The 12,639-nt window shown below is 54.1% G+C and overlaps 1 protein-coding gene across 3 annotated transcripts; it reads right to left on the minus strand.

The window, feature by feature from the left end:
* Window positions 1–3,214: 3,214 nt before the first annotated feature.
* On the minus strand, window positions 3,215–11,148 carry LOC135323819 (uncharacterized). 3 transcript variants are annotated; one of them, XM_064498621.1, is made up of 16 exons: window positions 11,099–11,148; window positions 9,437–9,508; window positions 9,168–9,239; window positions 8,972–9,070; window positions 8,175–8,282; window positions 7,680–7,751; window positions 6,717–6,755; window positions 6,432–6,491; window positions 5,932–6,003; window positions 5,669–5,740; window positions 5,538–5,576; window positions 5,090–5,161; window positions 4,553–4,624; window positions 4,278–4,352; window positions 3,791–3,938; window positions 3,215–3,596 (listed from the first exon to the last, which is right to left on the minus strand). In XM_064498621.1, exons 3-16 carry the CDS (start codon window positions 9,229–9,231, stop codon window positions 3,239–3,241), a joined length of 1,350 nt encoding a protein of 449 aa, XP_064354691.1. In that variant the 5' UTR covers window positions 9,232–9,239; window positions 9,437–9,508; window positions 11,099–11,148; the 3' UTR covers window positions 3,215–3,238. The 3 variants fall into 3 exon arrangements, with proteins under 3 accessions (XP_064354691.1, XP_064354681.1, XP_064354700.1); XM_064498611.1 differs by lacking the exon at window positions 11,099–11,148 and adding an exon at window positions 10,128–10,387; XM_064498630.1 differs by lacking the exons at window positions 9,437–9,508; window positions 11,099–11,148 and having other exon boundaries at window positions 9,164–9,239.
* Window positions 11,149–12,639: the final 1,491 nt, after the last annotated feature.

Below are 12,639 nucleotides of genomic sequence, written 5' to 3' on the forward strand. Positions count from 1 at the left end.
CTGCTGGGTTACCCTCAGATTGCTGCCTTCCTATGGAGAATGTGAGAACAAGTCCTGCAACTTGCCCTTGTAAAGGCTCTGTAAAAGTCATTAACACGCCACGAATAGTCTCAGGTGCTGAGTGGACTGAGAGCTGCAATAGCAGAGGCTTTGTGTTTGGCTCGCTCTGGCGATGCTTGGCTTGTGTGAACATGGTGGTTTAGCCAGGGGCCTCCCTGGGCCCAGCGAGTCTCTTGCATCATGTGACGCTGCCGCTCTTCCTCCTTTAGTCTCTGTGTAGGGCCAAAGGGGTGTAAGTGCATCCCAAGAGGAAGAGGCGAGCAGGAGGAGGAAAGCATGTCAAGAACCCATCCTCTGCATGTGCACACAGCTGCCAATACTTGCTCACTTGTGCCAGCTGCCCCTCAGAATTGTTTTTTTCTTTTAAATGGCTGATGAGTAGGTGTAACTTCTGCGGCTTCATGTTTTGCTGCTCTGTTTAGTAGTCTGTAGGCGGTAGTCCTCAACAGGCAATGAGTTTAGTGACCATGTCGAGCTAGGTGTGTCTGAATGGAGGATGGATGAGCTACACATCCCGTCTCTGGAAAGCTGCTCGTTCACAGGACAGGAGAACTACTGCGAGACTGCTACGGGCAGCTGTTTAGTCTCCCCACAGGAGACCAAGTGCTTGCTCCCCTGCCAGAGGGGGACAGTCTCTTCATTCAAGTGTCCGTCTTCTCCCCACAGGGGAAGCAATGCGCATGTTTTGGTGTAATCTGGTGAAAAAAACCACACTCCCAGTGCTTTGCATTTGTTTTCCTAGCCTTTGCAAGTCATAGCTGTTAAAGACGTGCAGAAAGAGTCCTTTTTTTCAGGACCTCCTGCTTGTTTCGAAGGGCCCGGAAAGGGGCAATGGGAGAGCTGTTGGGGTGTCGTGCACAGAGTGCCTTCTTTGAGGGGCCTTCTTCTCCCGTTGTCCTGTACCTCTCATTCCAAAGTTCCCATTCCCCAGTGCAATCACCTCTTAGCATGCCAGAAAGAAAGAGTGGAGGGGGCACAGCCATATGTGCCACAGCAGCCTTTTGGGAGTTGAACCCAGGTCCACTGGAAACCAAAACCCTCCCCAGAGCTCACCTCTTGACCTTCATGCAGGAGAAATTGGGGATGCCTTGTGAATCATAACCTTCTTCAGAACCTCGCTGCACAATGCCCCCAGCAGAGCAGGCCTTTTACCTTCTCTGGTACCTGTTGCCCACAGTAATAAATCCTGCCAAAGGCATTTTGAGTGATACTAACACTGCGCTTGACCTAGAGCTGTTGGGGCTGCTTTCAGCCCTTTCACATCGCTCTTTGCATTGCACCTTGTCAGGGTACAGTGGTTTCAGAGCATCAGAGTGGCAACTCAGCACCTGCTCAGCATGCGCACAGCACTTCACAGCACTTCTGTCAGGCCGTTTGCACCATCGGATCTGCTTCTCCGCTTCTGGCCTCTAAATTATTGGCCAGTCCCTGCCTGGGCAGCCTCTGTCATGTCTGAAGGCCACTGGGTGCTCTCCCTTTGGATACGTCCACACGAGCGTTTCAGCGGAGATCAGGAGCGAGCTGCTGAAGGGAGTCTTCCCACGCTCCCTACCTGCTGAGCTTTGCTCCATCCTGTGCAGAGCTCCCACAGCCCCTTGGCTGGAGCTGAAGGGGAAGGTGGGCTGCAGGCCGGTGCCTCCTGGGTCCTGACTGCTGCCGGGTGCTCAGTGCTGAGACCAGAGGAGAGCTAGCCCCAAATGACGCCCCCTCCAAAGGCATACGGGCTAGACACCAGGTTCGCAGCACCCACTGCCCCACTCAGCAGATCCTCTGCTGTTCCTGTGTTAAAGCCTCTGCTTTAGAAGTGGTGGCATCGGGGGCATTTCTCAACCAGCCGCTGAGGAGGTGGGAGTTTCCTCCACCTCTCCAGGAGCCTGTGGCAGAATTAGGCTTTGGCTTCTGTGTTTCTGGAGGCCTCCTGCAGTGTCCTAACCCTGAGCTCCTTCCTCCCCTTGCCTCTCCTTGTGCTGAGGAGCCACCACAACCACCTCTGCCTGCCAGCTCACAAACAGCACGGGAAGGATTCCCTTGGTTTGGGCGGCTTGTGCTTTGAGACCCAGTGCCTGAACATCTTCCTGTGAGAAGTGCCGCTCTCCGGAGTGGTGTGTCCCTAGTCCTTACTTGGCTGAGCCTCGTGAGAAGAGGCTGCCGCTTGAATGCCTGTCCCTTAGTGCAGCGTGCAGAGCAAATCCTGCAGCACTTGATGAACATGCAGGGAAGGTGGAGGAGGAGCTGCTTCTTCTGATCCCAGAGGCAAAGGGTTGCTGGGCCACCTGAGAAACATGCTCAAATCTCACCGCTTGCCTTTCCTGTCCTACGCCCTTCCCTCACCAGGTTTCTCAGGGCCACGTGAGCTTCCCACACGACACTGCAGGTGCTGGGGAAGCACCTTCCTGCCATGGCCTTCCTATGGGATCCTACGAGGGCCTTTACTCCTTATCCTCTCCTGCAAGCTGGCAGTAGGGGTGACAAATGTTTTTTGAGGTGGCAACTGTTTGCTTGTCATCCTCGGGAAAGGTAAGAGACCACTTTTGCCCCCTTGAAAGAGAGCACAGAGGAGCCTGGGCTTTCCTCCAAATACAGCTGTATTCCCTTTTTGGCCTTACCGCTGCTATTCATGGCTTGAACGTTTGGGAGGAGAGCAATGCCATTTCTGTGGGTCTTTGTGCCATTTTTAAGGCCAGTACCGTTCTTCCTGTCACAGTCCTTTTCACTCTCTTGCCCAACCAGCCCCCTCTCACTTTGCTCTACTCAAAGACGGTCAGCTTCTGTGCACGGAAGACCATTGCGCTAACCCCCAGCAGCCTCTGGTCTCACTTTAGCACTCCTCTAACTCATTGCTCAGAGCTGCACAGCCATCCTTTGCAGCACCTCCTTCCCCTCTCAGTCCCCACATCCACCAGGATTCAGTGGAGCACTCCCAGGGAGTTCACGGATAACCATTTGCGTGCCATGTCTCATCCACGCTCCCCCATTCGGATGAATGAAACCTTAATGACAGCCCGAGCTGGGAAACTACATTGATAATGGGAACGAGGGCAGCCCTTGAGGGAGGGCAACTCTCTGACAGCCCCTCTCACTCATCCAACCCTGCCGTAAGCGCTGTGCATTACACCCAGACACAGAGGACCAAAACAGCCAAGGACTCGCACCGTTTTAGCCCACCATTTTTATTATTCTATTCGGAATATGCATCTGAAGTACAATATCCCTCTTGGTAACGAAAACACACACACTTGGAATGATCGCCTTGGGGAAAATCCCGGGAAATGCAGATATTTGAGGAACAGCCATAACCACCATCTGAGTTGCTCTGGCATCTAGGCTGAAATGAACTTTTCGAATTCATGGCATCAAATAACTGGGCAAGCTCTGTCGCAAAGTTCACCGGAAGGCGCCTGGAGCTGTTGTTGAGATTTTCATTTTCTAGGGTGAGCCCATCCTTTTCTCTGTCACTCCCTGGTTTTGCTCTGCCTTCCTCTGTGCTTGACTCCTCTCTGTTGGAGGCAGCGGCAGGGTTAGCTGGCATCGCTTCTCTGCAACAACGAAAATGGCTTTCAGGAAAGAGCACTCACTGCTAGGAAGGAAGAGTCCGCTTAAGAAAGCTAACAGCAGACGTCTCAACAGAGTCCTCTCAACAGCTCACCAGGCACTCCACCATACTATCACTACACATGCTTTGTTGCTAAAACACGGAAAATAGAAAGAATGTCGGAAAAGAACAACTCACTGTTTTCTCTTCCTCAGCCGGAAAGTAACTATGCAAGTCAGCACCACGGCAAACACTACGGAACCCGAGACTGCAGCGCTCAGGACCAAACGCTGCTTTTGTTGCGCTTTATGAGCTGCAGCCTGGGCATCTTCGTCACCAGCAAGGCCTGCAGGAAAGGAGACAATCCCATACATGCCTGGGTTCTGCAGGACTGATAATCTCACTGGGTGGCTGGGATTTCCAGGCAATTTTACATGCCGTGGTGTTGCTATCGCTGATTCTGGTCTCTTGGCAGCGGCGGACAAGAAAGCTCATTGACACTTCTCAGGGGCAAGAGCCCACTGGCCAGTGAAAGCCTGAACTAGCGCTACCCCTACCTGTGCCCCTGGGCTTCAGGGAGGGCATGTGTGCTGGGCACCTTGCATTCCCCAGGAGGGCAATAAAAGAGGGAAAAGGAGAAAATACTAATAGAAAAATCAAAAGGAAAGGAAGACAGATTACTTACCCCTGCGATCTCCCTGAGGCTCAAGCAGAGGCTTCAGCCCCTGAGAAGCTGGAGAAACACTGCCTTCAGGGACATCTGTCATGACACACAGAGGAGAAAAGGGTGAAATACCTGTGGCAATATACTTGTTTGCAAGGGAAGTGTAGTGAACTGACAGAGATCTTGTAACGACCTGGGACACGTGTAGGTCTAGGTTCTCACAGCTCTGGAGAACCCTTCCTGACCTTTAGGTAGGGACATGGCACCCTCAAAATAAACCAAGAGTCACAACTCACCTCTGGGATTCCCCAGAGACTCAAAATCAGAGTCCAGATGAGAAGATAAATCTCCACCACCTATGGCCACATCTGTAACCAAACACACGAGAACAGCTCCCATTACATATTTCCGTACACTTCTTCAGATTTGAATGGTAGTGAATGCAGGGGGAAAATATAATCCCACCAAGGAACTTGTCGGGCCCTTCCACTCCTGAGCATCTTGCAAACGCACACCGGGTGCGCGCATGGGCATCGTATGGGTGTAAATTTGACAATGCACAGAACTGCCAGGGGAAAGCACACCCTGCAGTTCACAGAAGCTGCAAACACAAACACCAACAAGCCTGCTGGCTTTGCCGTAGGCACTTGAAGAAGCACAAGGCTGGAGGAGCCAGGCAAAGCGCCCACCGCAGATCTCTGAAGCCCTCCCAAAGCCCACTCTGCTCTTTTGCAGGCATGAGCCTCGGCCAAGGACTGAAGCTACACGGCCCGTGAATACAACTCCGAAACCAAAGGCTCCTCCCAGGAAGTGAATACATCTCCACCACTTACTCCTGGCATGCCCCTGAGGCTCAGAAGTGGGATCCAGCTGGGAACCTAGAAGGCCACCGCCTGCAGGAACACCTGTAAGCAAACACAGACAAGACAAGTTTTCATTACGTCGTGCAACATGCTTCCGCGGAAGTGACGTGCCGGGAATGGGGGACACACATGTAGTCTGAGAGTCTTCCAGCCACAATAGGGCCAGGGGTACTTGTTGGCTGGGACCTGGCGCCTCCCCAAAATCCTCCGTTGAGGCGCAACCCAGCAGCCCCCAAGCACCCCCAGGACAAACACACGGCCCCCCGCTGCTATGGAAAGCCAAATGGAAGTGAATGGAAGGGGGGGGCCATGATGGGACATATATGTAGGTCGCGAGTCTCAAAGCTGTGGAGGGGCAGAGAGGACCTTCTGCCTGGCACCTGGCAGCTCTCAAAGGAAAGAAATGCTCACAACTTACCCCTGGGACTCCCCTGCGGCTCTAAACCGCTTGGACCACCTGCAGAGGAAGTATGAAGCACAAGTTCACGGGAACAAAATAGCACAAGGAAAGTTCTTGTTCTTTCAGGGAAGTAAAAATTGACTACGTACCCCTGGGAAGACCTGGAGGCTCAGCAACAGCATCCAGCTGAGAAGCTGGATAAGCCCTCTGCAGGGAAACAGCTGTAATCAAAAACACAGGAGAAACACCTCCATTTGAGCTTGAGATATAGCTTTTCAAGTCAATGGCAGCACACGGAAGGGGAAAAAGGGACACACATATAGCTCTAGATACCTAAAGCTGACAAGGTACCTGGCTGATATTTTGTCCGTGACATGGAAGCTCTCAAAGAAGCTAAATATTCATGACTTACATGCACGACCATCTCGAGGTTCAAAATGGGGATCCAGCTGAGAAGCTGCATGCCCATCAATGTCGGCCACATCTGTAACCAGACACAGATTTGAATGGTAGCGAATGGCGGCGAGGAACATAGCATTACACCAAGGCCCTTGTCATGCCCTTCCACTCATGAGCATCTTGCAAACGCTCACCGGGTGCATGCACAGGCACCGTATGGGTACCAATCTAAGCAGGCACAGACCTGCTGCGGGAAAGCACGCCCTGGAGTTCACGCAAGCTGTAAACTCAACCCCAACAAGCCCGCTGGCTCTGCAGCAGGCTTTGGAAGCAGCACAAAGACTTTGCAAGGCAAAGCACCCCGGGGCACATCTCTCAAGGCCTCCCGAGTCCCACTCTGCTTTTCTCTGGCTCTGAGCATCAGCTGACGACTTACTCAGTTACACTCCATACCAGGAAAAGTTGGAAACGTAAAAGCTTCTTCTAGGAAGTGAATACACCTTGACCACTTACCCTGGGGATCCTCCCGAGGCTCAGGAAGAGGAAACAGCCAGAATGATGGATAACCATTGCCTACAGACAGAGCAGAAACCCGACACAGAGGTCGCAAGTTTTCCTTACAAGCTGCTACCAAGTTCTTCACAGAGCAGTTGTAATGACTGGAAGGGGGGGTCACGTCATGACACGGGACATATATGTAGGTCAATAGTCCCAAAGCTGTCCCAAAGTGGAGGGGCAGAGAGGACCTTTTGCCTGGCACCTGGCAGCTCTCAAAGGAAAAAAATGCTCACAACTTACCCCTGGGACTCCCCTGCGGCTGAAAAGCTCTTGGACGACCTGCAGAGGAAGTATGAAGTACAACTTCATGGGAACAAAATAGCACAAGGAAAGTTCTTGTTCTTTCAGGGAAGTAAAAATTTGCTATGTACCCCTGGGGAGACCCAGAGGCTCAGCAACAGGATGCAGCTGAGAAGCTGGATACCTGTCAACTTCAGCCACATCTGTAACCAAACACAGATGGGAACAGTTCTCATTATCTAATTCTATAGTCGTCTTCTGATTTGAAGGCTGGGGATATGATGATGAATGATAGGGAACATATAATTACACCATAGCACCTCTCTCTCCCTTCCAGTCATGCACATCATGCGCATCTTGAGCTGCTGGGGGAAAGGACGCCCCGGAGCTCACCCAAGCTGTAAACTCAACCCCATCATGCCAGCCCAGTTGGCAGCAGGCACTGGAAGCAGCACAGGCTCAGGGGGACTCGCCAACAGCGCTTTGCGAGCCAAGGCACCCAGCGCAGATCTTCCAAGCCTTTCTGAGTTGCACTCTGCTCTTTTTGGTGTCTGAACATTGGCCAAGCACTTGTTCAGTCAAATGTCACATGCAGAAGATATTGAAAACGAACGCTCATTCCACACATGCAGTTTGAGAGTCTCCCAGCTGCAGGAGGGCCAGCGGCACTCGCTGGCTGGGACCTGGCGCCTCTCAAGTCCTGCATCCGGGCGCTATACGACAGCCCTCAAGCACCCCCAGGACAAACACGCGGGCCCTCAGCACCTTCTTCCAGGGAGGTCTCTAACATCCACCAAGGAAGCCAGGACCCTGCAAAGGGGCAACCCTCAGCACCGCAGGACATGAAGGATCGTTTACACTGCGCGGGCACAAGAGCTCCCCGGCCAGCGAAAGGCCAAAGCGGCGCCAGGAAAGGCATGCTTCTGGTCTTGCCAGGGAAGGGACGGTCCCCTGAGGACTCACCTCCAGCATCTTCCCAAGCCTTCGGTCCCGCATCCGGCCAAGCACCGGCATCGCCATCGCCGCCAGGCACCGCTGCAAACCCCCGCGGGGACGACAGCTCCTGTCACCCAGCGCCAGGCACTGCACCAGGCACAGCTCTCGCCCCCGGCCCCCGGCACCCCCCAGCGCACCCCCCTCCCCCGCGGCCTCCTTCCCCAAATGGCAAAGCTCCAAAATCTCTGAGAGCTGCGTGGTGTGGGAAGTGAGGCTATCTAATAGGACCCACAAAGGTTTATATGTACATGTCTGGCACACTAATTGCAATCATCTCCGCACACCAGAGACAGAAATCATCTTCAGAAAGCCGCTCCTGGCTTGTTTTAGAACACTTCCAATGCCCTAACACTTTAACATTTGGCCGCTGACATGATGTGTAGTAGCAGGCCCCAAGGGAAGAGCCTGCAGACACACAGGGATTTTGATTTCCTGCAGTGGATGACAATGGACAGCAAGTACCTGGCATGCCTGTTGCTTGAACTGCCTCTCTTTCTTCATCGGAGACTGGCAGGCTGTGACTGCCTCCTGCCGGAAAGGTCTCCTTCTCCAGGGTCTCCTGATGATTCTCTTTGGAAAGAAAGCAAGACAGCTTGATTAGAAGGAACTGATCCTCATCACTTCCTCATGGTATCTTCAGGAGGCAATACTTTTCAAAAGGCTTCAGTAAAAAGCTCAGAAACAAAACCTGGCATTTCAGGGTGGGCACCTGGTCACTAGCCCAATGTGTCCTTTGTAGAGAAAAATCAGAGCACACAAAATCTTCCCGATAACCAATACAGGCAGCAACACCTGCTGTACGGGTGGGGAGACGAGACAATTGCATGTGATCCTCTCATTCTCACTCCACTTGGTGCCTTTCTGAGAATTGGCACGATGACATTGAATCCTTTCCTTCAAAGAGGGCAGGAAAAAGCTGTAGCCGGTTCAGCTGGGGGAAAAGGCCTTCTGAGAACCAAGGCTCATCATGCCAACTCCACCACACAGTACGCATAACAGTCACATACAGTACACTGAGCCCCAAGCTCTTGCCACTATATTCAGGGCGCTTTCACAAACATGGTGAAGAACACGCTCGTATAAGAGACCCTCAACAAGCTCTGCGGCTTGCCAATGCCTGCGAGGTGTGACGTGGTGCGTCACTGCGGGGAGGCTCTGATCGATCCCTTTCTCCTGCGTAAGCCACAGCTCATCCATAGCTGTTTCTAAAACCTCAAGTTTACAATGATTACACTTAGCACAGAGTGAAATCTACCCACCAGCTGCTCCCTCCAAGTCCTTCAAGATTTCCTGTAGGACTTCAGAAGATTCCTGAGAGGACTTTCCCATTTTGGCCTCATACTGTGCTCTTTGCGGACCTAAACAGAAAGCATTAAGTTAAATGGCACACGAACAAGATATGCACAAGTAAATGCTGTTTCTTTCAAGTAAACCAAATACTGACTACTTACTTACCCGTGGCATGCTGCCAAGGCTCTAGAAAAGGATCCAGCCGAGAAGCCAGAGAAGCCCTCCTCATGGCTACATCTGTACACCAATGGGAAATGTTTTCATTACATATTGCAATATACTTCCTCATAAGTGAATTGCTGGGAATGGAAAGGGATCATGTAATCACATGGGACATATAAGTAGGTTGAGACTCTCAGGGCTGCAAAGGGGCCTGGCAGACCTGTTGGGGGACACCTGGCAGCTCTCAAAGAAAGTAAATATGGAAGACTTACCCGTGGGAATCTCCTGAGGCTCAAAACCAGCACCCAGCCGAGAAACAGGATAGCCATCCTCTACAGCCACATCTGTAACCAAACACAGATGGGAACAGCACCTGTCACATATACAGACCAATCTATCTATATACCTGTACATATATATATAGTGGCCTCCCTCCAGGGACATCAGGAATTTTACATGCTGCAACACACCTCTGCAGAAGTGAACTGCTGGTAATGGAAGGGCAATGGGGGACACACGCGCAGCTCGAGAGTCTCGCACCTGAAGAGCAGCCCAGGACCTGCTGGCTGGGACCGGGCAGCTCCCATAATCCTCTGTCGAGGCGACACCCAACACCCCGCAAGGACCCCCGGGACAAGGGCACAGCCGCTCCGCGCCTCCCCGCGGGAGTTCCGCGTCCTGCCTGCCCCGCGGACGCCTGCCCGCGCCGCTAGTACGGCCCGGTCCGCCCCAGCGCCGGCACCGCGCTGCCCCGCGCAGCGCCGCCCTCCCTCCGCGGCCCCACGAGCCTCGCCGAGCCGCTCCCGGCCCCCGCCGCCGCCTCCCGTCGCCCCGCAGCCCGGCAGGCGCCTCCCGCCGCCCCCGGCCGCCCCGGCCGCTCGCCGGCCGGCCCCGCGGCCCCCAGGCTGCCGCGCCGCGCCGTGCGGGGGCGGCGCTGCCTCCGTCGCCGCCCGCCCGCCCTACCTGGGCCCGGCGCTGCCCGCGGAGCAGCCCGGCTGTCCCGGGCACGCAGGGCCGCCAGGAGGCCGAGCAGCAGCAGCAGGCGACGCCCGGGGCCGGACGCCCCCCGCGCTCGCACCATGCTGCCCGTCGCCAGCAGCCGCCCCCCGCCGGCGCCCTCGAGCAACGCGCGCGCGGAGCGGCGTCTGCGGGGCGCGGCGCGGCACAACGCACCGCAGCGGAAAGCACCGCACCGCAGCGGAAAGCACCGCACCGCACTGCACCGCACTGCACTGCACCGCAGCGGAAAGCACCGCACCGCAGCGCAAAGCAGCGCACTGCCCCGCAGCACAACGCAACACCGCGCAGCACAACGCAGCACAATGCACCGCGGGGCCCCTCTGTGAGCTCAGGGGCGCCCTCCGCGCGCCTCCGCGGCGGCCCGCGCTCCCTCCGCGCGCCGGCGCCGGCGCCGGCGCCGCCCTGTGCGGGCAGCCCGGGCATGCTGGCGGCCGGGGGTGCTGCTGCCGCCCTCGAGGAGCCCCTCGGGGGCAGCCCGGCTCTCTGCCCACACGCTCGCGCCCCTGCGCTCGCCTCGCTGCTCGGCAGCTCCGCGCCAGCGCCTGCTCCGGCCTCGCTCGCTGCTCTCCTTCCCGCCCCCGCTGCCGCCGCTCTGCTCCAGCGCCAGCGCCAGCGCTAGCGCCAGCTGTGCACTTCCGGAGCTGGCCCAGGGGCAGCTGCTGACAGGCGGGGGGGCTCCAGTGCCAAGCCTGTGCCCCAGCTCTCCTCCCCCGTCCAGCTGGGATTCCGCCTCCCGCTTCCTTGCTGGCACCACTGCCTCTGTCCCCTTTGCTTTGGGACCAACATTTCAGGCCTCCTTGGGCCTTGGGACATCCTAGAACTGCTAAAGCCCTAAAGAAACGTTACATCAAAATGGTTTATTTCTAGCTGTGTGTTGCCAGTTTGGCAAAAGAGCTCATGTATCCCTAACTGACCTGTCCTCCATGTAATGCAAAAAATCCCGCCCACTGGTCAAAAAGCCCCATGCCCGGGTGAAGACCCCTGCCCTGAGCATGCGTAGTAGTAAAATGGTGTGTAAGCAGTCTTATAGTTGTCTGTAAATCACTACCCAATCAGTGTAAAAGGGAAAGTTGCAAACCTTGCAATGTGTTTGTATAAATGCTACTTGAAAAGGTGGGGGGGTGTGCTTGATTTGTGGGAAACCACCGAGCACCCAGGCTTGTGCAATGCTGAACTAAATAAGCCAGTGTCTCTCCCGAGTGTGTAATTATTGGCTTATTGCACAACAGGCAACGAATCCATGTTTTGGACAGCGCTCCTGGGGGCTTTGGGTGCTCTCTCTCAGCAAGGAGGAGGTGCTGACGCCCTCACGTATATCCTGGCCCCGGCGGCTGGACTCTGTGAGCATGGCTTGTGTGTCTTGCCAGCCTCCCCTCTTTATGTTGAAGAGGGTCACCAGGCCACCTGTGGATTTCAGGAGCTCCTGGATGCAGTGTGGCTGGAGGAAGAACTGTCGCCTGTGATTCTGGCGTGGCCAGCTGAGAAGATCGTAGTATCTCTGAGCATGTGTGCTGGCTCAGGCTTGACTTCTCTGCCATAGCTGCATGTCTGTGAGGAACTGTACCTCGGGAGGGAGGTCAAAAGAATGAACAGGACATTACAAGATAAAATCACAAAGGTATGCCCACACACTGGCCTAAAATGGCCAGAAGCCCTAAACTTAGCTCTGTGGGACATACAAAATGCGCCACAACAACCCGTAGGACTACCACCAGCCGAAATTCTCTTTGGGAGACCTTTAGCTATACGAGGGACTTCGATTCCAGCTAAGAGCAGCCTGTTAGACGGAGATGAATGACAAAGCCAGTGTGTTCTAAGTATGCAAAAAAGGTTTGAAAAGCTTAAAAAATATGCTCAGTGCTATCAATCCACACCACCTGAAATACAAGTGCCTGGTATACAGCCTGGGGCTGAAGTTTTAGTTAAAGTATTTTTAGGAAAATCCAAGTTAAAACCTAAATGGGAACGGCCATATACTGTCCTACTATGTTCCAATTTTGCTGTTAAAGTTAAACTGTACTTGTATATATTCGGAAAGGCTGTGTATGTATGAGAACCCTTTGTAGTCTTATATTCGTAGAGGACATTGCTGTAAATACAAGTAATCGCTCAAATATTTGTGCTGGTAACTTTACCAAGATTATGCGATGCGACTCTAGTTGTTCAGCTCCTGGTATGTCTTATCCATTATTACAGTCTAATTACACATTGAGTCAAGACTGACTGCCTACCCCCATCGGAATGAATCTTACATTGGTGGAGAAACTACTGCAACATGATGAGCTGCGTCAACTGCTAGAACGCATCTGAAACAATGGACAAAAAGCTCTAATCACCGCTCATCATGATACGGAAGAGATACAGGACATCTTGGAAAGGGTGAAGCAGGACAGGGAACATCATGGGTGGGAAACTCTTCTGGGATGGTCACCAACTGCAACAGGGATTCATACTC

The sequence above is a fragment of the Dromaius novaehollandiae genome, chromosome 1 (assembly GCF_036370855.1).
Source record: "Dromaius novaehollandiae isolate bDroNov1 chromosome 1, bDroNov1.hap1, whole genome shotgun sequence".
In the NCBI taxonomy this organism is placed as follows: Eukaryota; Metazoa; Chordata; class Aves; order Casuariiformes; family Dromaiidae; genus Dromaius; species Dromaius novaehollandiae.

Coding starts and splice junctions, on each gene's coding strand:
- LOC135323819 (XM_064498611.1), bottom strand. CDS start 10,245: ATGGTGCGAGCGCGGGGGGCGTCCGGCCCCGGGCGTCGCCTGCTGCTG. Junction 9,240..9,436: donor GCCTCAGGAGATTCCCACGG/GTAAGTCTTCCA, acceptor ATTGGTGTACAG/ATGTAGCCATGAGGAGGGCT. Junction 5,741..5,931: donor ACCTCGAGATGGTCGTGCAT/GTAAGTCATGAA, acceptor TTTTGATTACAG/CTGTTTCCCTGCAGAGGGCT.